The sequence below is a fragment of the Dipodomys spectabilis genome, unplaced genomic scaffold (genome assembly GCF_019054845.1).
Source record: "Dipodomys spectabilis isolate Male_0828 unplaced genomic scaffold, ASM1905484v1 ptg000157l, whole genome shotgun sequence".
NCBI lineage: Eukaryota > Metazoa > Chordata > Mammalia > Rodentia > Heteromyidae > Dipodomys > Dipodomys spectabilis.
In genome coordinates, this window is record NW_024870834.1 from 8859653 (window position 1) to 8884603 (window position 24951).

The window sequence follows — 24951 nt, forward strand, 5'->3', positions numbered from 1 at the left end:
ATGAAAAAAATTCTAAATACAAGTAAATGTATGTTCTTGGACTTTGAAATTTTATGGTTTACCATGTTAGGATGTTACTCTCTGCCAGATCCACAAGGCTTCATGTATCTTAGTGTCTTTTAGTTCCATATTAATTTCGTACCAAAATGTACACTGCTGCAAGAAATAGACTATATAAACCAGTGCTTCCACTGATCAGGCAGGAGTGCCTGCCGTCATGAAGGACATTGGGTGGAATTTTCTAGATGGTTCCAGCATAGTAAGTTCTCATTTTATAATATTGGAATTCTAATTGCTCTTTTTATTTTCTTCTAGAACATCTATTGTAAAGCACTCAGAAAGCCCTAGAATTTAGTATTAAAACATTTCGACAGGATCAGAAAAGAAACTGGACCTGTGATTCCTTAGAAACTTCCAGAAAGAAATGTCTAGCCAGAAACACAGAGGAGGGAGGAGAGTATAGCAATGTCTGATGAACTGATAACTGATGAGTGTGACACAGCCAGCTTCATTTCAGACAGGTTGATATGCTAGTGTTCACAAAGTAAATATATATGTATTATATAAATATATATTATATATAATACCTTTTTTTTGGCTGGTCCTAGAGCTTGAACTCAGGGCCTGGCCACTGTCCCTGAGCCATAGCTCGACTTAGGTTTTTTCTGATTAGTTTATTAGAGATAAGTCCTCAGATCTCAGCGTCCTGAGTAGCTAGGATTACAGATGAGTGAGCCACCAGCACCCGGCATAAAATATTATTTATGATATGTATTATACTATTTTGGTGATGGAGATTGAAGTAGATGTATTTAAAAGATGATATACATATGTGTACACACAAATTATATAAATATAATAGAAATTCTTTGGATATTTAGGAGAATTTGCTTCCAGCAAGGTTTTATACAAAGCAAAAAAAAGTGATGACAGTTCAAAGGCTAGCCTAGACAAGAAAGCTTGGGAGACTCCTTTTACAACCAGTAGCTTCCCTAGCTCCACGGAGACTGATATTGGAACTGTTTCCTTTTGGAAACAGTGGTTTAGCCAAAAGTTGGAGACCATTTTTTGTTGTTGTTTTTAGTTGGTCGTGGAGCTTGAACTCTGGGCCCGGGCGCTGTCCCTGAGCTCTTCGGCTCAAGGCGAGCACTCTACCACTTGAGCCATAGCACCATTTCCAGTTTCCTAGTGGTTTATTGGAGAGAAGAGTCTCACGGACTTTCCTGCCCAGGTTGACTTTGAACCGTGATCCTCAGATCTCAGCCTCCTGTGTAGCTAGGATTACAGGCGTGAGCCACCGGCGCCCAGCTGAGGTCACTGGTTTTAAGACTGGGATAATACTCTTTATCCTCCCGGGTAGCTTGGAATGAAAGTATACATGACAGGTATTTAATATTCAATCATACTATTATAAATAGTTGAAAGCACATTATCAGAGGTGTCTATCCTGAGACTTAATGGTGAGGATTTTCCTCATGATGTAAAGCATAAGGGGAAGGTAGCAGACACGTCTGATAAAGTGTTGGGACTCACAAGAGATGACGATATTTCAGATGCTGAGAAGTGCCCCAGCTTACTCATAATGAAAAAGTTCCTTGGGCTTTTAATATTGAGGAAAAGTGAGAAAGTCAAAGACACTGTAGAAAGGTGTTCTACTTCAAAACCTGTTACGACCACAAGCTATTTCCCATTGCCTGAGAAGTCTATGTCTGCGTAAAATATGCTCCTGGATTACAGAACTATCCACCTTTGGACATCCACTCCCTGAATAGTATCCTCACAACTCTTAAGTGCGGGAGAATCCTGTGACCTTACTTGAAACCAAAAACAAATGGCAAAGGTGATAGGAATATACTGCTGAAAGTAAATTATGTGAGATTCCATCTTAATGGCAGTCTTCTTTGCTTGTCCAGAGAGGCTAATGTAAGTCTAGAAAAGGCAATAGCCGTGTGCTTGAGGGCCTAGTGACAGGAAACTGAAGGCAGTCTGGCTACCATCAAGCAGTAAAATTAAGCTGTGAGATCTGTAGCTGCAAGAAGAATTCTGCCAATAACTAAAGAGACTGGAAGCAGATGCTGCTCCCTCTGCAAGTTACTGGATGAGATCACATCTGGAATGCTGCCTTGAGTGTAGTCTTAGGAGATGCAGAGCAAAGGACTTTACCTACATTGCTTAGATTCTTTAGACAGTAATAAGTGTGTTGTATAAATCCACTAAATTTATAGCCATTTATTAATTAGCATTGAAAACTATACAGAAATCTTAACATATAAGAGGAAAACAAAGAAAATATATTGAGTTACTGGCCATCTGGGGTATTTATTAATGATGATCAAATATCTAAAGCGCAGTCTTCAATGCTCATTTCCATGATTTGATGAGTTGGTAATTCCTTGTCATGATTATTGTCACCTTTGATGCCAGAGACCTGACCAGACGGGGACAGTAATGTGCTACGAGAATATAATTCACTCGAATTCTCAGCCTTTTCAGTGTCATTGTCACCTTCAATGACATGTACAGAGGTTTGGTGGTCTATTAAATGGTCTGAAATTCCTGGATGGTTTTCACCCCAAGTTGCTGGTCCAAGATTGCTTTCGTCACTCACCTGTTGAACTGTGACATTTTCTGAATATTTTGGCTTATAGGGGGGCATGATAAATTCACCAGGTGAGGAGAACATCTCATTCTCGTTCTTTGGTGCAGACAGTAACAGATCCAAAGCCTTTTGGTATTGTCGATATTCCTGTTGAAATGCTATATCAGTTTCATGTTTCAATTCATTTTGTTTTGAATTCATAGCCTTTGAAAGGTCAAGTACATTCAATCTGTCAACTTCATTTAGCTTGTCTGAATTTTCCTCGCACAGGCAGCCCAAGTCTATCTTCAGGCCTTGCAGCAGGTGGCGCATTTTCCCCTAGGATTAAGAAAGTAAGACTACTTTTATTAAGATAATGGAATTTAATGACTTTTGTCTGCAGACTATCTCAGGAGGATTAGTAGTTTTCATTCTCCTGCTGCTTTCATATCGCCCACAATGATAGTAGTCTTGAGTACAAAAACTCAGGTACAGCACTTAGGACTTGAGCTCAAGCCACAGGACCTTCACACTCACAAACCACCCCACCAAACAACAAATCTACAACAAAAAAACTTTAAAATTTTTAAAGGTTTTTCTAATGAGGCTCTAAGGGAAGACAAACCTCTTCCAAATGGTGTTTATTTTCTTTTATGTGTCGCTCAAATAGGCGTTCTAAAAACCTACAAATGATAAACAAAAATGTTAATGTTTTAAAACTTTTAATGTCTTACAATGAAAGCTAGGGCTGGGCACTGGTGGCTCCTGTCTGTAATTCTAGTTACTTAGGAGGTTAAGATACGAGGATCTAGTCTAGGAAGGAGACTGGAAAGTCTGGAGACTCTTACCTCTAATTAATCACCAAAAAGCTGGAAATGGAGTTGTGGTTCAAATGGTAGAGTGCTAGCTCTGAGCAAAGAAGCTCAGGGTCAGCACCCAAGGCCCTGAGTTCAAACCCCAGTACTGGCATGTGAACACATGCATGTACACACAGATATATACACATACACATATTCACAAATCCTTCAGTGAATAATCTCATAATTCTAAGAGAAAAATATAACATTTTAAGTATAAATACATATTTTGTGGCTAAAACACCATTAAAATTTGCCATCTTTGCCATTTTAATTAGAAAATTTCAGTTATTTTTAAACTTGATTGTCAAACCTTTTTTGTTAGAAACCATCTCACTATGTAGCCAATACTGACTTTAAACTCATATTCTTCCTGCCTCTGCCTCCAAGTTCTGGGATTACAGTTGTGTACCACAATGTTCAGTTTTCAACCATTTTTTCCATTTCCTGGAATTCATTTTGATAAATACTATTTTATATGACCAGAGGCACAGAGGCATTGCACACTTCTGTTCCTCCCTAAGAATGTTCTCCTTGGGGCTGGGAAGGTGGCTCAGTGGTAGAACGCTAGCCTTGTATGCCTGAGGCCCTGGGTTTGATTCCTCAGCACCACATAAGCAGTAAAGGCCGGAAGTGGCGCTGTGGCTCAAGTGGTAGAGCGCTAGTCTTGAGCTGAAGAGCTGAGGGACAGCGCCCAGGCCCAGAGTTCAGGCCCCACGACTGGACCCCCCCCCCCCCAAAAAAAAGATGATTTGCAAATTCAACCTTTTATTTATTTTTATTTTTAGCCAGTCCTGGGGCTTGAACTGAGGGCCTAGACTCCTGAGCCTCTCTGTGTTCAAGGCTTGAGCCATAAAGCCACTTGAAGCTTTTTCTGAATAGATTTTTGGAGATAAGACTCACTGACTTTTCTGCCTGGGCTGGCATCAAACTGAGATCCTCAGATCTCAGCCTCCTGAGTAGCTAGGATTCTATAATCCTAGCGTAAGTCATGGGTTCCTAGCTCAACCATTTTTAAAAGTACAGTTCAATACTGTTAAGTATATTCACATTGTTGAAAAACATCTTGAAAGCTTTTTCATCTTACCAATATGAAACTATTATGTAAACTTTTTTTTTGTTGTTGGTTGTGGGGCTTGAACTAGGCCTGGGCACTGTCCCTCAGCTCTTTAGCTCAAGGCTAGTGCTCTAGCCACAGACCACTTCTGGTTTTCTGAGTGTTTTATTGGAGATAAGTCTCACAGCTTTTCCTGCCCCAGCTGCCTTTGAAACAGGATCCTCAGATCTGAACCTCCTGAGTAGGCAGGATTACCTGCATGAGCCACCAGAGCCTAGCATATATGTAAACTTTAAAATTCAACTTTTATAAAACTTAGATCTTTTGGGATAGCTGTTTACACCAATGGTGAAGTATCTGCCTTAAATTTTAAATACTTGATGTAGAGATAGAAATACCTCACTACAAATGTCTGCACTTGCTTGCTATTGCAACTGAAAAAACATGAGAATCCACAGGGGTCCTGTGCTACACCACATGAAGTAGGGCCTTATGCCCAGCAAACTTTAGACCCAGAAATGTTTACGCTGGATTCAGCACAGCTTCCTTAAGTATTTAGTAGGGATATGAGGGTGGCTCAAGAGCCTCCTTTGCAAGGCAAGTCCAAGACCTTGAGTTCAAATCCCAGGACAAAAAGATAGACAACATCTGATCTGATCAGGCAAGATTTCCATTTCACTTTTTTTGCAAGCCTAGCTTTAGATTTGTCTTTATTTTACCAGATCCCATAGTAGCAACAGAACAACAATGCTTTTCATTTCCACAGTGGTGGCACATGGTGAAATGGAGTTTGGCCCCAGGAAGCAAAAATCTCAATGTATTTTACTCATCTGTTATAGAGAGATATAGTATTAAAAAATTTAGTGTCAATTTATTGTATTGAGGGGTTACAGTTACATAAGTAAGGTATTGATTACATTCTTTGTCTAACTTGAGATACAGTATTTAAATAAAATAATTTTTCGTCTCCATAAGTCTCCCAAACTGTGAACTTGCCCTGAAGTATGAATTAAAGAATCTTTATAACTTGGTATCAACTACAAGATGATCTTAAAAAATACTTTTTCTTAATATGTAGAAGTAACTTAAAAAGTTAACACTATATGAAAAATATTTAATTGTACATGTCAACTGTCACAATACAAGTAAAAAACTAACCTGTTGGAAAATACACCAATTCTCAAAATTTCATCTGTTACATCTTCAATGAAACTTAGATACAAAAGCTCTTCTTCACTGCAAAGGCAAGGAAACACAGCATTATACTCTGCACACGTACACCAAAAAACTGAAGGAAACAAGTACTTCATCGGATTTACCTGTCTCTACTATTACATTCTATTATTTTTATTACTATTATTATTATTAAGAGGGTTATGTCAGACTTCTCAAACTATGTAAAGATATTTACTAAAAAAGTATCATCTAATGGGGTAAAACTTAATAGCTTTCTACAACATTTGTAGCAATGAAAAAAATCATCAGAGCCAGGTGCTGGTGGCTCACACCTATCATCCTAACTACTTAGGAGGCTGAGATCTAAGGATTGCCTTCAAAGCCAAGAAAATCCATAAGACTTATCTCTAATTAACCACCAGAAAACTGGAAGTGGAGCTGTGGTTCAAAGTGGTAGGCACTAGCCTTGAGTGAAAAAACTCATGGACAGCGCCCAGGCCCTTAGTTTAATTCCCACGAGTGATACCTCCCCCTACCCCCACTCAAAAAAAAAAGAAAGAAAAAACCATCAGAATTAAACGAGAGAAAGGGTAACTAAGGTGGTTGGGTGCACCTGCAGGAAGGCTGCCAGCCCGTGAGCTAGAGTTGTAACTTGATAGCCTCGTTGCTCGAAGGATGACACATTGCATTAGGTGAAGAAAGTTACTGAGCAGGACAATTTCTTTTTTCCCCCCTCAATGCAGAGGACAGCCAGGAGCCAGTGCCTCACCCCTATAATCCTAGTTACTTTCTAGGGTGAGATCTGAGGATTATGGTTCACAGCCAGCTAGGCAGAAAATTTCATTAAATTCTTAACTCCAATTAACCAGCAAAATGCCTGAAGTGAAGGTGTGGTTCAAGTAGTGGAGGGCCAGCCAAGATCAAAGAATGAGAGGCCCTAAGCTCCTGTAATGGTATGAAAAATATTGCAAAGGAAAAAAAATGTAATAGAAAAATTTGTGAACAAAAATCAAGGGGCAATTTTTAATTATGTAGATATATTTCTTTATTATTTTGCCTTATGAGGTAAGTATATCTTAGTAGCTGTTACAGGAATAATAGGATATTATTATAAATTTCATTTAATTTGTTGAAATGAGTGAAATAACAGAAAATGTAAATAACCTGCATTACTCAGTGAAAAAGCATATAAGAGGAAGAAACAATAAGTGAAGATAATTTGTATAAAAATATTATTAAATGTATTAAAACTGACTGATTCACAGTGACTTACTTAAAAGGGGCCAAGTTTGGGAATAAATGAAACTATAAAATAGATTACTTTCCTGACAAAATGTAATGTAGCTAAACCAATCAAATCTACAATTGTCTGCAAAGTTATAAACCTCTAAGGAGAGTATTCTGGGTTGTTGGACTGCTAAAAATATGTACATTTTTCTAAAGCTCTTATCATTTTAACTGATAAGAATTATAGCTATTAATCATTGGATAGAGTAGATATTAGTAACTTAAGAGACAAATTTCTACTGAAGATAAAATTGACAATTATTCCAGAAATTCTGGTCAGTTTCTCCAATTTGGCATGTATGATGAAAATGATGCTCCGAAGTGGGTCATAAGAGGGATGAATGTTCAATGCCAGTTTATTTTGTAATGGGCGCTATGTAGTTATTTTTTTCCCGATTGTTCTTTGTTTTCCCTCTGAGACTAGGACTCAAACTGACTATCTGACGCTTTTAGGCTCACTGCCGCTGTCCTAACACCTGAGCCCCAACCTCTAACCCCCAAGCGCTATGATTCTTAATTCTGATTGATGCCCACTAGAGGAAAGAAGAGGGCCATAGTCTTGCTCAGAGTAGTGTTTATTCTTCGGAGGAAGCTGTATGGAATACTGACAGACTGTCCTAGAAGGAAAAGGTTAAAATACATTAGCTAACAAAGGCTGGCATACAACAAGTAATGACTGTAATACATGAGCAATAGCACATATAATTAGTCAGAGATATGATACATTAGTCGTGGTGTGCATTGGAAATGAATTTGATAGAGAAACTATCATTTTGTAGGACCTTTACCAGCTATTAGGCTATCATTGGTGTTTAGGTATAACTTCTTTTTTTTTTTTTTCCAGTCCTCGAGCTTGAGGGCCTGGGCACTATCTCTGAGCTTCTTTTGCTCAAGGCCAGCACTCTACCAATTGAGCCACAGCGCCACTTCCGGCTTTTTCTGTTTATGTGGTACTGAGGAATCGAACCTAGGGCTTCATGCATACTAGGCAAGCACTCTACCACTGAGCCACATTCCCAGGCCAAGGTATAACATTCTATAACTACTAAATATGAAGCGTAGTCTTTGTTCTGCAGTTCAGGGAAGTTGCTATATCATGTGAGTTACACTTCCAGCCCTCTTTTTACTTCAGGTTATTTTCCAGACAGGGTTTAGCTTTCGGCCCCAGTACTAGCTTCAGACTGTTATCCTCCTACTTAAGGCTCATCAAAGACCATGCGCCTGTGAGAGGGCTTGCTAACTTTTGCCCAGTCCAACGTTGAACTGAAATTCTTCCACTCTGTTTCTAAAATACTTGGGATGACAGCTGAGCAGCCACTGTACCTGGCTCAGGTGCTGAGTGCCTAGAGCCTTGCACTGATGAGCAGTTATTTTAAGGGTACCTCTAAAGAGCAGGGACAGTTCAAGCATTAGCAACTGAGGAAAATCACAAATTAACATCTTTCAAATGGTGAGGTTCTTCTATCCTATTGTGCACATCTTCCAAGAAGAAATCATTTGTTACATGAATAGTGATGACAAATATTGTAGTAGTGTCCCTCTTCTTTTGTTAGTGCACTAACAAAATTAGTTCATTGACATCTTTATTTAGCACCCAATTTTGTAAAATTTTCTTAGTAAAACTTACACTGCTGGCAACCAGATTAGAAAAATGCTTATAATAGGACATGTATAAATATTGTGCTTATTGTGCAGGAAAGCACATAAAGATAGTCGAGTTTTTCTCCTGTCAACTGCTTACTGTTGAGAGGGATGCTGCAAGGTGGCATCTTTAATCTTGTCCCACGTGACGCTATGCCCTTGGAAAGGCAGGGGAATTATCTGTCTTTCAGAACCATTTATTGTACTGTTAGATGCCTGGGAATGTAACAGAAACATTTATTTAGCTCAAAATATATGATGAAAACAGAAATAAGACAAAATTTCAATAAAATGAAGAAATTCAGTAAAATCACAGACACATTATTACAAAAAATGTTTTAGAAAAGTTTTTCTATCCAATATTTTTTCTTATCTTAAAAAAAAGCTAGGCTGGGTGCTGGTGGCTCACATGTATAATCCTAGCTAATCAGGAGGCTGAGATCTGAGGATTGAGGTTCAAAGCCAGTCCACGCAGGAACGTCTTTGAGACTCTCATCTCCAATTAACCACCAGAAAACTAGAAGTGGCACTGTGGTTCAAGTGGTAGAGTGCTTGCCTTGAGCAGAAAAGCTCAGGGACAGCATCCAGGCCCAGAGTTCAAGCCCATGACCAACAAAAAAAATTATCATTAAGTAGTTATACACAGGGGCTTCAATTCAGCATGTTAGTTTATGAATACAATGCTTCTTGATCAATGTCACCAATTCCATCATTCTCCCCCATCTCTCGCAACCCTACTCATCCTCAAGTTACCTGGCTCCATTTTCACATGTGGATACTGAATATTTATGACTATATATGTCCACTATTCAAGACTATACATTTGAAAAAAAATATTTAATGCCTTTTATTCTGTCTAGTCAGCTAACCAACCATCCAAAGGATCTCTCAGATTTGGCTGGGCCTAGGCCCATTCAGAAAGAGCTACAATCATCTGTACATAAACCTTCTGCACAGTGGTTATCCTACATGTACCATAAAGCTAAATGTATATATATTCTAATACACACACACATATTCTAAAGTCTAATGCATCTGTAAGTCCATGAGAGCAGTTCTAAATGATGTTACATGTACTACCTGCTTTGTGTTCACTTCCAATTCTGGCCAGTTCTTTGTTTCAGATGTCTCCAAATCAGAATTAAAGCTATAATATTTAAAAGGGTTATGGTTACTCTTTCAAAATATCAACACTGGGATAACAAATTTCAATAATAAAAACAAACCCAAAGGAATGCGATCCATCTATGCTCGTAAAATGTGTTATATCCTAATTAGATAACCAGGAAATAGTAGATATGGTTTAGATTAAAAAGATCTCTTTTTCCATTTTTTGAATAGTAACTAGACACCAGTTAAATGAAATGGGACTAGTGCTGCAATGAACATGGTTGTACTGGTGGCTTTACTATAATCCTGATTTGTAATCTTTTTTTGTTTTATGTATAGACTTAGTAAAAACTTGCTTTTTTTTTTTTTTTTTTTTTGTCGGCCATGGGGCTTGAACTCTAGGCCTGAGCGCTGTCCCTCAGCATTTCAGCTCAAGGCGCTCAAGGCGAGCGCTCTGCCACTTGAGCTACAGAACCACTTCCGGTTTTCTGGTGGTTTACTGGAGATAAGAGTTTCACATGGGGCCGGGAAGGTGGCTTAGTGGTAGAGCACTTGCCTTGCATACATGAGGCCCTGGGTTCGATTCCTCAGCACCACATAAGCAAAAAGAAAAAAGCTGGAAGTGGCGCTGTGGCTCAAGTGGTAGAGCACTAGCCTTGAGCTGAAGAGCTGAGGGACAGTGCCCAGGCCCAGAGTTCAGGCCCCATAACTGACAAAAAAAAAAAAAAAAAATCTATCTATCTATCTATATATGTATATATATATATGGTATATATGTACATATATATAGGACATATCTATATCTATATATGTTTTTAGACCCATACTTGAAACATCAAATATGAAACACTCACAAGAAACAAGTTTAATAGCTATTTTCAACAATGACTGATAGTGCTAATGAAATACAGAATAGGAAAAGTCCTGTTAACTTCATTCCAATTAAAAGCACCATTGTACCTAGGAATCAAGGAATATGGCTCATTAACTTATTTTAATTTCCTGAGCTTACTGTTGGTGGTTGTTTATCATACCTGCTTAATTCAGTCTGAGTTTCAGCCTCCGTCCTTTGATCTGAACATTCCTTTTTTCGTTTGGCAGGTGTATAATATCGATACTGTGATAGGAAAGATTTTGCATCTGTTTTTAAAGTGCGTGGAGTGAATGGCAACTCTTTGTTAGAAAAGAGGTCAGAATGTTTTTCCAATAGATCCCCACTGGGTGCTTTTGAAATGACTAGCTGAAATCTGTGAGCATTTGGGAGTGTGTTTCTGGGCCTTCTGCCATTCATGGTTCCATAGCGTGATTTCCTGGGGGCTGCGGGGAGATAATCCAGGCTGGGTGGACAGGAGCTGGAGTTCTTCTCATCACCAATCATGAAGACTTTATCTGATTTAGGTAGATTGAGGTGCAGTGTTTCTGGAGAAGGTACTACTGACTTCTCAAATTCATTTACTTCTAATAGCACATCCTGGTCTTGCAGTTCTCCTGAGGGCTAAGAACATTTGATTTGATAGTTTTCAGTTGTATTAAAGATTCATATAATTACAGCTCTCTAAATTAATTAAGATGTGTAATTCATTTAATCTTTTTTTTTTTTTTTTTGTCGGTTGTGGGCCTGAACTCTGGGCTAGTGCTCTACCACTTGAGCCACAGTGCCACTTCTGGCTTTTTCTGTGTATGTGGTGCTGAGGAATCGAACCCAGGGCCTCATGCATGCCAGGCAAGCACTCTACACTGAGCCACCTTTCCAGCCCAATTCATTTAATCTTTACACAAATTCCTGAGTGGTAGAACTACTGTTGCCTTTTTATGGTGGGGGGAGGGGAGGAAAAGCTGAACCCAAACCTTGTGCATGTGAGGTTACCGGAGTATGCCGTTCTACCTGAGTTACATCTGGGTCCTACCCTTAAGACTGAGGTACAGGGTCTCACAGATTCAAATAGAATCCGAGCCTTTGCCCTTTACCATTACATATCTATTGTTAAAACTCATTTGAAAATCATGTAAGTTTTAGCGCTTCTTTTGTGGTACTGGGATTTGGAATCAGGACTTCTCACTCTACTCCTGTGTGTGTGTCCTGTGTTTTGTTGGTTATTTATTAATTTAATTTCTCTATGTGTGTGTGCCAGTCCTGGGGCTTGAACTCAAGACTTAGGTGCTGTTCCTTGAGCTTCTTTTTTTCAAGGCTAGTGCTTTACCACTTTGAGCCACAACTCCACTTCCAGGTTGTTGTTTTTTTGGTAGTTTAGTAAAGATAAGAATCTCACAGACTTTCCTTCAGGGGCTAGCTTTGAACTGTGATCCTCAGATCTCAGCCTCCTAAGTAGCTAGAATTACAAGTATGAGCCAGCAGTGCCTGGCTTACTAGCTATTTTTGAGATAAGGTCTTGGTTTTTTGCCTAGGAGTGTGCCTGGACTATAATCTACCTATTTTAAGCCTTCCATGGTTGCTGGGATGACAGGATCTTGCCAGAACATCCAGTTTCCCTCCATTAAGATGAAATCTCAGAGTGGCTGGGACCTCACACAGTAATCCTAGTTACTCAGATCAGAGGATCAAGGTTCAAAACCAGCCCAGACAAGCAAGTCTGTGAAACTCATTTCCAATTAACTATCAAAAAGCCAGACATGATTGTATGGCTCAAGGGTGGTAGAGTGACAAACTTGAGCAGAAAAGACAAGAGAGAGCTTGAGGCCTTGAGTTCAAGCTCCAGTGCTGTAACAAAAGAAAACAAAATAAAAGATGATGTCTCACAGACTTGTTAGCAGTAGTTGTAGTTATCTGTAGTTAGTAGTTGCTTGTAGTAGTAGTTTTTCCCTAAAATAAAATGCCAAACAGAGTCTCTTTAAAGACATAGCTTGGTGGTAGAGTGCTTGCCTAGCATGCACAAAGTTGTGGGTTCCATCCCCAATGCTGCAAAAATAAAAAATGTATAATATATAATCATAAAATGAAAATATACTTGTGAGTCAAACATGAATGCCCAGATTCCCAGATGGTAAATTACAGCACAGAGCCCATAGCAGATTTATTCTGAAGCAAGCAGCTCTATTTCTGCAGCTTTTATCTATACACTAGCCTGGGAAGTTCATAATCATATTCACTGCTTCCCCGATGACTCCCAAGCCTATTTACAGCCCAGATCTCTCTCCTGACACAGATGTCTATATCCAACTATCTATTCAATGTACTAGATGTTCTAGAGACATCCTGAAGCAATCATACCCAAACAAGCTCATACTTTGAATTACTCTCATCCCTGAAGAAAAGCTCACTTCATCTTGTTACTCTCATTTCCTTGAGTGTCATTATCCTAGATGCCCAAGCAGAAACCCAAGAACCTTCTTTGTTCCTCTCAAGCCAGTCACCAAGTCTGAGGGATAAATATTTCTCTTTCTCTCCCCCTCTCTTCCTCTTCATCTTTCTCACCCTCTCTCTAGGTGGTACTGGGATTTGAACAGGGGTGTCCTTCTTGCTGAGCAGACGCTCTACAACTTGGGCCATACCCAACATCTTCTGGCTCATTGAGAAGGAGTCTCACAGACATTTCTGTCCTGGCTGGCTTTGAACCAAATAGGAAGGATTATAGGAATGAGCTATCAGCTCGTAGTTAGTATTTCTTACATGTATCCCTGTGCTCTCTCTACTGCCTTGGATTGGGTCATAAGTCCTTTCCAGATTGCTGCAAGTGTCTCATAGGTCATGTGCCATTCAGTGTAACCTTTGTTAAATCGATAATGATATAAGCTCCTCAATCAAAATCCACACTTCCTCCATATTTCTCAGATTCACTAGTATGGACAAATAGTCATTTTTCTCTACATACTGATAAATTCCATTTTCATTTGCAATGGAGAGATCTGGAGTTAAAATATAGCATTTAGTACCTGGTAAGTGGAGCAGTGGTAGGCTCACCACACACAAGATGAGAATTAGGGGCAGAAAACAAAACATTTACTTATAGTTTCCATAGCTGGACCACAGATGTGTTCTATCACATTGGGTTTATTTGTTAAAATGGGGTCTCACTAACTTTTCTTTTTGTTGGTTGTGAGGCTTGAACTCTGGGCTAGGGTACTGCCCCTTAGCTCTTTAGTTCAAGGTGAGTGCTCTACCACTTGAGCCACAGTGCTACTTCCAGTTTTCTGGTGGTTAATTGGAGATGAGAGTCTCATGGACTTTCCTGCCTGGACTGGCTTTGAACCTTGATCCTTAGATCTCAGCCTCCTGAGGAGCTAGGATTACGGGTGCGATCCACCAGCCCCAGCTCACTAACCTTTTGTCTGGGGGGCTGGCCTCAAACTATGATCTTCTCAGCTCTGCCTCCAGAGGAGCTGAGATTAAGGAGTGTACCATCACCCATGGACATTTAAAAGAAAAAAAGTTTTTTTTGAGATGGGGACTATGTTGCTCAGGTTTGCCTGAACTCCATGCGAGCTGAGATTACATACATGAACCACAACGCCTGGGCTCTGTTGTGGTGTGGTTCTCTATCAGATATATTCCAAAACTGTGAGAAGGCTGGATAGCATTAGGGTAAAAAGGCAAACTGCACAGTGGCTGGCTGCAAAACTGTATTAGAGCAGGACATCACGGCGATCACTCCCTTCCCCACAACTGGCCAAACAGGACTGTTAGGTATTCCTTGCTTCACAACTGGCCAATCACAATGATTGTTAGGTTAATCCTTGCTTCATTTTAGTAGCATCTATCATTGACCCATCATTAGCCTTGCCAAACTGCCTATTCTCATTGGACATCTGACCTAGGGAATAACAGAAAATCCCCTCTAAGGACAGAAAAGTGCAGGAAACTCTGTTTAGTGACATTCCTGGTCCTTTCATGGAATTCCACATCTTTCCCTGCAAAACTCAAGAAAAAGCTTCTCTTCAATTGAAGTTTGTTCTTAAGATAAGTTATCTAAAATTCCAGAGATGCCATTCTCGCAAGAGGCACACTCTCCCTTGAGTGTGTACTTTTACTCTGTTTTTTTTTTGTTGTTGTTGTTGTTGTGGGCCTGAAATCTGGGCCTGGGCGCTGTCCCTCAGCTCTTCAGCTCACAGCTAGCACTCTACCACTTGAGCCACAGCGCCACTTCTAGCTTTTTCTGTTTATGTGGTGCTGAGGAATCGAACCCAGAGCCTCAAGCATGTGAGACAAGCACTCTTCTACTGAGCCACCTTCCCAGCTGTACTTTTACTCTGTAATAAAACTTCCAATCTCTGTCTCATCTCTGAATTCCTTCTCAATTCTTTCAAGAACTGAGAAACATTGGATGGAAGGTTATGTCTAGTCTGAGACCTCCCAGCATTTCCCACTGACCACAAAATGCTGACCAAAATAATCTGGGATGGAGACAGTCAGTGGGGACTCAGATGAGATTGATCCTGTAAGCATGGTCACACCTGGGTGACAGGAATGTGGGATCGTGCAGATTCATTATATAATTCTAATGTTGTAGATGCTGAGGCTTCTTTCTTTCTTTTTTTTTTTTTGTCTGTTGTGGGCCTTGAACTCTGGACCTAGGTACTGTCCTGCGGCATGCTCTTCAGCTCAAGGTTAGTGCTCTACAAGTTGAGCCACAGCGCCACTTCTGGCTTTTTCTGCTTATGTGGTGCTGAGGAATTGAACCCAGGGCCTCATGCATGCTAGGCAAGCACTCTACCACTGAGCCACTTCCCAGCCCCACTGAGGTTTCTAAAACTAAACATTTTAATGTTAGTGGGCTCAGGTGGTAAGAGTGTCAGCCTTAAACAGAACAAAAACTTTTTAATATTGAGGTACTGTCAAATTCAAAGAGAAATTATTTCAAACTTTCATAAGCTAGATACAAAAGAGGAATCAGTGCTCAATTTATGATGTTAGCCTAACCAGACATAGGGAAGCATATAAAGCAGATGGCAAAGCAGTGATATTCAGATGCTGAAATCTAAAATGTTAGCAACTTAATGCAGCAATGTATAATGTTATACATCATGATGGAAGTTTGTTTATACTAAGGATATAAAGTCAGTTTAAGATTAGAAAGTTTTGAAATTCACCACATTAGTGGACTAAAAGAGGAAATGATATCATTCTGAGATGTAAAAAAGATTAGATAAAATTATCCATTCATAAAGGGGTAGAAAAAAATCCTCTTAGCAGAGCTGGTATAGAAAAGATTTTTAATCAGATATTAAAGAGAATCACAGAAGAGGCTGAGATCTGAGGATCACATTTCAAAGCCAGACCAGGCAGGAAAGTCCATGAGACTTTTATCTCCAATACACCACCAGGAAACTAGAAGTGGTGCTGTAGCTCAAGTGGTAGAGTGCTAGTCTTGAGATGAAAAGCTGAGGGACAGTGCCCAGGCCCAGAGTTCAAGCCCCAGGATCACCACCACCACCACCACCAACAACAAAAGAATCACAGAAAACCTACAGCCCAAGTCATCAAATTACAGTCTGTATGCTAAATATGATCCAGTCTTTTTTAGTTAATAAAGACTTATTATACATGGACAAGCCTATTTGGTATTGTCTTTTTCAGCTTTCTGGTGACAAAACAGTTGTGACAGAGACTGTGTGGTATGAAAACCTGAAATACTAACCATCTAGTTCTTTTTGTTTTTCCCCTGCCAGTACTGAGCTAAGAGCTCAGGGCCTCCAGTTCTTGCTTGGCTTTTTCACTCCAGGCTGGCACTCTATCACTGGAGCCACACCTCCAGCTTTTCTAGTGGTTAATTGGAAATAAAGGTTTTCTCAGGCTGGGCGTTGGTGGCTCATGCCTATCTATAATCCTAGCTATTCAGGAGGCTGAGATCTGAGGATCATGGTTCAGAGTCTGCCCAGGCAGGAAAGGCCATTAGACTCTTATCTCCACTAAACCCTCAGAAAACTGGAAGTGGCGCTGTGGTAGAGCACTAGCCTTGAACAGAAGAGCTGAGGGACAGTGCCCAGGCCCAGCGTTCAAGCCAAATGATTGACCAAAAAAACAAAAACAAAAACACAAACGAAAACAAAAAACCCCCTCAGATTTGTCTGCCCTGGCTAGCTTCCAATCATGATCCTTAGATCTCAGCCTCCTAAGTAGTACCTCTGATCATCTTGTTCTTAGTGGTACAGGTCTGTTGACCCTAAGTAACTGCAAAATGCTGCCCCAAACTCATGTCATACGACTAATGAAGCACCTTAGAAATATTTGCTTTTAAATAGTAAAAACACAACCTTACCTTCTGAAGGGTGTTAAAAAATGACTTGGCATTAATTTTAGAATGGGCTTGCATTGCAGTTTTAGCTAATTTTAACTCTTTTTCCCAACGTGCTAATTCCTTTTTGAGTTTCTCTCTTCGTTGTTGGTCTGCATCTAAGGGGGAAAACAGATCTTTTAAAATATGTAAGAAAAAAAAGGAAGATTAAGTTTTTGGTCTTGTTAGACTAATAACATGGAATATTTTTTTCTTGCTAAAAATGTTTACTCCATGCTAGGTAAATAAAACCAGTAATTTTTTCTGTACAGAGCTTTAAACATGTACTTTATGGAAATCCTAACTGGATGAACTACAGCATACAAATAGTGTGAGAAACTAGACAAGTCTCAGAGTAAGGTATAGATCCTGGCAGGTATTTATAGAGAAACAGAGGTGGAGATGCTCAGTCATGCTGTATGACTGTGTAACTAAAATGCAGATTTTTCCAAGTGAAGTAGTATCAATAGCTGTGTATGCTATTAAAACATTGACCTGTACATGACTTAAAAAATGTCATTTTAGGGGCTGGAAGTTGGCTCAGTGGTAGAGTGCTTGCCTTGCATGCATGAGGACCTGAGTTCAATTCCTTAGCACCACATAAGCAAAAAAAAGCCAGAAGAGGTGCCATGGCTCAAGTGGTAGGGCGTTAGCCTTGTGCTGAAGAGCTGAGGGACAGCGCCCAGGCCCAGAGTTCAGCCTCCACGACTGACCAAAAAAAAAGTCATTTTAGAGCTGGGCTTCAGTGGCTTATGCCTGTAATCCTAGCTACTCAGGAGGCTGAGATCTGAGGATTACAGTTCAAAGCCAGCCCAGGCAGAAAAGACTGAGACTCTTATCTCCAATAAACCACTGGAAAACCAGAAGTGGTGCCATGGCTCAAGTGATAGAGCACTCGCCTTGAGCTGAAGAGCTGAGGGACAGCGCCAGGCCCAGAGTTCAAGCCCCATGACAGACCAAAAAAAAAAAAGTCATTTTACAGCTAGGCACAGTGATACTCTCTCTCCTGTAGTCCTCGCTACTAGTGAAAGGGCCAGGTTGTTACTTGACCCAGGAGTTCAAGACCAGCCTGGGCAATATAATGAGATCATGTCTCAAAAAAAAAACATATCAAACCACATCATAAATAAAACAAAAAATCCACTTTTTTTTTCTTTTTTGTTGGTTATGGGGCTTGAACTCTGGGCCTGGATGCTGTCCCTCAGCTCTTCAGCTCAAGGAGAGTACTCTACCACTTGAGCCACAGTGCTACTTCTGGTTTTCTGAGTGGTTTTTTGGAGATAAAAGTCTCATGGACTTTCCTGCCCAGACTGGCTTTGAACCGTGATCCTCAGATCTCAGCCTCCTGAGTAGCTAGGATTACAAGTGTGAGCCACCAGGTTCCCAGCTGAAAAATCCAGTTTTACACTTTAAAAAAACCCACCCTCCTTCCCCTTTCCTTCATTTCTCCCCCACTTTTTTTCCTATTTCCTTTCCCCTTCCTTTTCCTTTTTCCTTCCTTTTTTCTTTCTTCATGACAGTCTCTTTATGTAGCCCAGGCTATATACCTCAAAATCAACAATCTTCCTGCCTTAGCCTCCAGAGTGCTGGGATTATAGGCACACGCCACCAAATCCAGTCTGAATAACATTTTCAATCATGGCACCAGGCTCCTATTTCTCTAACTGATACTAATTTGAAAATAGAAAGAGGAAAATGTCATCACACTTAAGTGTGCTTTAAGTCAAGTATCAACTTGTCATCAGAGATTAACCATTGTATGCAAAATAAAAATGGTGAAATGAAAGCTAGCCAAACTCCAGAATTAAATACAAGGCTGCTTATCAGTAAGATGAGTTATTGTAGATAGATAGATAAATAGATAGACACACACACACTATATATATGTGTATATATATACACATATATATATACACATATATATATATATATATATATGTATATATCTCTGTGTTACATCACAGTGCTTTAACTCAGGGCCTATGCACTGCCCCTGAGCATTTTTTGTTCAAGGCTACCACTCTACCACTTTGAGCCACAGCACACTTCCAGTTCCTGAGGTTAATTGGAGATGAGTATCTCATGGACTCTCCTGTCTGGGCTGGCTTTGAACCATGATCCTCAGATCTAAATAGCTAGGATTATAGGTGTGAGCCACTGGCGCCCAGCTCAAATTAAAAATTTAGCTTTTTTGTGCTGGCACTGGGACTTGAACTCAGGACCTGGGTGCTGTCCCTGAACTCATCTGCTCAAGGCTCTACCATTTGTGCCACAGCTGTACTTCCAGCTTTTTGTGGTTAATTAGGGATAAGAGTCTTATGGACTTTTTGTGCCCAGGCTGGCTTTGAATCATTATCTTTAGATTACAGCCTCCTGTGTAGCTAGGATTACAGGTGTGAGCCATCAGTGTCAGGCCTATTATTCTACTTTTTTTTTTTTTCTTCTGCTGGTCCTGGGGCTTGAACTCAGGGCCTGGGTACCCTCCCTGTCACTTTTTTTTGCTCAAGACTGGTGCTCTACTACTTGAGCCACAGTGCCATTCTGGCCTAACATTCTTTTTGATAGAATCTATCCCAATGTAAGGACAAAGTAGTTTCAGGTTTTAATCACCCCAATTTGAAACACAATTCCTGCTAAAGCTTTCTGCAAAAAGTTTATGAAAAAATAAAGGTAATTTATATGTAAAATTATTTTTGAAAAGATAATAAGCATGGTAAAGAACATGTTAATCTTTCATTTAAAATGTACTCTGAAGTAGTAGAGTACTTTCCTTGTCTGTATAAGACCTAGGTTTGATCCCCAGTGTGGCAAAGGAAAAAATATAGACTGAAATACCACATTTAGCCTTTTTCATCCTCAAATATTTCTTAGAGGATACAATAGGAATGTTATAGCAAATAGTTGTTTGTGGAATGAATTAATTAGAATATTCTTAGCTAAGCATGTCAACTAGTATGATACCACCAGACACTGTCACAAAAAACCTTCTGATTCCTTTACTCTGGCTGCAATGCCTACCATCGCCAGAGCGTCGGGAACAATTGTAAAGAGGACATGGAGAAACTGACACTGTAATTCACGGGAGTGTGAGTGTGAAATGACCTTGTCACTTTAGAATCTAAACACTTGAACAGTTTGTTTTCAGTATTGTGTTTTTAAAGTTAAACAGTTAGGGTAACAAATTTTATGTGATGTTTATTTTACCATGATTTTTTAAAAAGATAGTGTGTAAAAATGACTTACATTTGATGCTGGTATTTACACTTATTGGAACTGAGCAGTCCACTGCAGCTGAAAGAAAAAAAATGATTGTCTCAAAATATTGTTCATATTTATAAATGAAAACAAATACTTTAAGTATGGAAATCACAAAAAGTTTTAGTGCTTGAGTTTTGTTCTGAATTTCACTGTATTTATGGAGATGAAAAATAAACTATCTTTAATAAAACTACACTGGTTGGAATTAACAGCTCTCCAGATAATGTAGAAGAAAATATTAGAGAACTTAACATAGTAATATAAACTAATCAAAATGAAATAGAAGAAACAAAGACTGAAAAAATAAATGTTTCAAAATTGACTTGATACTGCCTTTCTCATGTACCTTGACAAGAAACTGGAGTTAAAATAAGTTCGATAAAATACAGAGCAAGGTAGAGGACTTATACTACCTGACTTACATTTACTATAATGCCATGGTAACAAAGACACTGTAGTAAACATAAAGACAGGCACGTAGATGAACAGGTCCAAAGACTAAGTAAAAACAAGACCCACACATATGGCCCAAATGACTTTCCAAAAGTGCCAAGGTAATTCAAAAGGGAAAGAAGAATTTCTAAATCATATGGTACTGGAAATTTTGAATATGATTGGGAAAACAGTGACATTTCAATCATATTATATAGTGGGACATATATGTAATATTTAAAAGTACAAAACATCCAGAATGAAATAAGTTTAGAAAAACCTTAGTGGCTTAAATTAGACCAAGAATTCAATAGGGCATACAAACTATAAATCCTGAAAACTGAATTTGATTTCACATTTTTAACATCATATTATTTTTTCTTTTGAAAATTTTAATTATTTAAAAATGTAAGCATCATAAAATATAAATCACAAGTTTTAAATTTTAGTTCTGCAAATAAGAAACATGACTCATTGGGAGATGGAGGTAGGTACATTGTGCCACTCTGAGCTACATAGAAGGACCCTGCCTAAAAAAAATAATAAAGAAGAACATTTAAAAATTAAGTGAAATTAGCAAAAAATTAGTGAAATTCAAAAAAGCCTCATAGTTGTTAGTATTTATAATATTAATTTCCTTGTTTTAATAATTATATTAAGATTTTAGAAGGTATTAGGGAAAAGGTATCTAATAACTACACCATTTATTTTTTAATCTTGCTGTTACTAACATTTATTCCAGAATATTTTTTTTTTTTTTGTCGGCCGTGGGGCTTGAACTCTGGGCCTGGGCGCTGTCCCTCAGCTCTTCAGCTCAAGGCGAGCGCTCTACCACTTGAGCTACAGCGCCACTTCTGGTTTTCTGGTGATTTATTGGAGATAGGAGTCTCATGGTCTCTCCTGCCCGGGCTGGCTTTGAACCGTGATCCTCAGATCTCAGCCTCCTGAGTAGCTAGGATTACAGGCGTGAGCCACCAGTGCCCGGCTATTCCAGAATATTTTTAAAAGAAAGTATGAGGTGTAGCTTAAATGTAGAAAGTTTGTTTCACAGCTATGAGACCCTGAGTTTACTCCACAGTACTATGAGGAAAAAGAACCAGTCACAGGCTGGGGAAAAATACCTATAACATATATAGAAGATACAAGACCTGCATTTAATATGTAAAGAACTCACAACTTACTACTACAGAAACAAAGAACCTGTTTTAAAAAGTGGACAAAAGACTTAAACAGAAGACAAACGGCAAATAAGAAAGGCTGCATCATTGGGCATCAGGACCTCTGGAAGCTCAAACAAGAAAGACCTACTATAACAGGTCCACTGCCATGGCTAACAAGGACCACCACCAACAGATGCTGGTGAAGATGGGGGAGCAATGGGAATACACAGCAAGACAGGAATCTGGAAAATAATTGGGCATTTTCTTTTAAGGTTAAATATACACTTGCCATATTACAGAAACACATGTTCACAGGTTATCTGTGGATGTTTATAACAGCATTACTCCCAGTATCCAAAGGTGATCCCAAACAATCCAGTATTCACCAGTGGGTGAATCAATAAACAAATGATGTCAGGTTTATTAAATGGGATACTACTTTGTAGTAAAAGGAAGACATACAGATAAACATGACAACATGTGTTAGTCTCAAAGGTATTATGCTGATTGAAAGAAGTGAAGATGAAATTACAGAAAAGGTAAAACTGTAGTAACAGTGAAGATTAGTGGCTGTGGGGGATTTGAGGGAGAGGGACTGACTGCAAAAGGTAAGAAGTTCTGGGGCTGATTTTTCTGAAAAAGAGTCAGCGAGCAAGGGCTTTGGGCTTTGCATGGTGCCACAGTCTGAAACAGCAGTCAGTTCTGCTTGTTAGTTCAAAAGTGGCCACAGGTACCTAAAACAACATGCATGGTGGTGCCTATGAACAGTTATATATCAATTTCATATTACTTTCATATGTCACAAACTATTGTTCTTTTATCTTTTAGCCTTTAAAATATAAACATTATTCTTAGTTCATACTGAACATAACAGTGGCAGGAGAATTTGGCCTGAAAGTTACAGTCAAATGATTCCAGTTTGATAGTATAATTATAGTAGTGATTATAAACATACATGTTTTTCAGAATTGTTAATTGAATATGCACTTATATTTAGACCAGAAACTCAAGAATAAAAATAGTAGCCAGTATTTTCTTTGTGTAACTTTCATAGCAGATTTGAAAACAAAAAAGTGATTACAAACATTAAGTTCAATAGCCAGCTAGGTGTGGTGGTATATATTTAAAATCTCACCACCCAGGAGGCTGAGGCAAGAGGATTGCAAGTTTGAGGCCCACCTGGGTTTCAAGGAAAAATTATAAATAGAAAGGAAAAAAAGCAGTATCTAACAACAAGATAATAATTCAAACACATAAAATGAAATAGCCTAGGTATTATGTAGATTTTAAACATAGTGAAAAACAAACAAAAGACCCTGGTGTTCTACAGGGTCAATAGTTGGTATCCTACTATATCAGACACAAATCCTTCTATAAAATAAATTTTGCCAAAGATTTATTCTGGGGGGGGGCAGGGTGTCAAATTGGGCACAGAAAGTTTACATATGAACTTTTACCTTTGGCTGAAAGGATTTTATTATAGTGAACAGCCATGTGATTCTTGACCAGCTGGAGAGTGGTTAGTCTGAGAGAAGAGGAGTCAGTGCAAAAAGCTAAAAATTAAAACACATTTAATCATTATATATTTAAAATGAATACATTAATCATCATAAGATAACTTACTTTTTACAAAATGCTGTGAATTAAACCACAGCGATACTGAAACTCTGCCTTGTTGAAGCTGAGTACATCCTAGCCTGAATCTTGCACTAACACTGATGAGCTATGATTACGTACGTTCAAAGCCTTGCAAGGCCTGAGTGTTTGAGAAAGATTCTAGAAGCAACCTATTATACACCTTAAAATTTCTTTCTTTTTAATATATCTTAACCTCATAACTAAAGATTTTTAGCTACTTGCTTGATTTAAAAATCTTAACATGTTAATCCCCAAACAATCCACAGAAATTGGGAAATCTAACAAATCTAATGCCACAATACCTTATACAAAGATTCCATTCTGAGAGCAAATTTCTAGTTTTGCAACTGAAAACAATATCTACAAATCTGCTTAGTAGAGTCCTTTAAATGTAGTAGGCCTATTTTAATATAAGTACTATTACATTAAAATCCCGTAACATGAAACTTTTAGACCTTCAAACTGTTGAAAGAAAATCTTAGAAATCGTTAACCATTTACATAACAAATATAAAAATGTAGATATAATTTTTTGTATGGCTGGGGATCAAACCCAGTGACTTGCACATACTAGACAACAGACATACTTTCTTTGAATATGGAAAACGTTTTTTGAGAATATATGCATATAGTCGTTAGCATGTAGAGATAGAAAATTTTGTGACTTTTCTATACTGAGCCTTAGTCTCCTCTCCCAAATATATAACTCTATTACTTTTTAAATAATTTCTTCCAGGGAACATCTTTTTTTTTTTTTTTTTTCCAGTCATGGGCCTGGGCGCTGTCCCTCAGCTCTTCAGCTCAAGGCAAGTGCTCTACCACTTGAGCCATAGAGCCACTTCTGGTTTTCTGGTTGCTTATTGGAGATAAGAGTCTCACAGACTTTCCTGCCTCGGCTGGCTTTGAACCGCAATCCCCAGATCTCAGCCTCCTAAATACTAGGATTAGAGGTGTAAGCCACTAGCATCTGGCTTTTTTGTTTCTGTTTTTCCTTTTTCAGGACCTCCACAAGTTTACTCACTTGCTCAGCTGGTACTCTACCACTTGAGTCATGCCTCCAGTCCCTTCCAGAGAAGCTCTATGCATAATAAGCATAGACAATAATTGTGAGTTTTATTATCATTAAAAGTACTTTTCGAGTACCACTTGCCAAGCATTGCTCCAAGCTTTTTAAATGTAAAAGCTCTTTTTATTTATTTATTTTTTGTTGGTTGTGGGGCTTGAACTCTGGGCACTTGTGCTCTACCACTTGAGCCACAGTGCCACTTCTGGTTTCTGAGTGGTTTATTGGAGATAAGAATCTCAGGGATACTCCTGCCCAGGCTGGCTTTGGACTATGATCCTCAGATCTCAGCCTCCTGAGTAGCTAGGATTACAGGCATGAGCCACCAGCGCCCAGCCCAAGGCTTATAACTTTTAAGTTATAACTACAAAAATTTAAAGATAACATTACAGTTTCACTTTGAAGGCTCTAAAATACTTATCTATCACAGGACCTAGAAATCCAGTAGGAAAGAGGTCTACAATAC

General features: G+C 38.9%; 1 protein-coding gene across 2 annotated transcripts in view; it reads right to left on the reverse strand.

Annotated features, from left to right (window-relative positions):
* Positions 1–2214: 2214 nt before the first annotated feature.
* Positions 2215–24951, reverse strand: part of Spata7 (spermatogenesis associated 7) — a 28264-nt gene continuing 5527 nt past the window's right edge. Inside the window, exons 3-12 of one of the 2 annotated variants that reach the window (XM_042692568.1) lie at positions 23243–23338; positions 20179–20226; positions 16921–17054; positions 10741–11201; positions 9677–9743; positions 8697–8812; positions 7519–7572; positions 5651–5728; positions 3204–3261; positions 2215–2917 (exon numbers count right to left, since the gene is read on the reverse strand). In XM_042692568.1, coding sequence (XP_042548502.1) covers positions 2333–2917; positions 3204–3261; positions 5651–5728; positions 7519–7572; positions 8697–8812; positions 9677–9743; positions 10741–11201; positions 16921–17054; positions 20179–20226; positions 23243–23338 — 1697 coding nt within the window. In that variant the 3' untranslated portion in view covers positions 2215–2332. The remainder of the gene's footprint in view (positions 2918–3203; positions 3262–5650; positions 5729–7518; positions 7573–8696; positions 8813–9676; positions 9744–10740; positions 11202–16920; positions 17055–20178; positions 20227–23242; positions 23339–24951) is intronic. The other variant, XM_042692569.1, reaches the window with a different exon arrangement.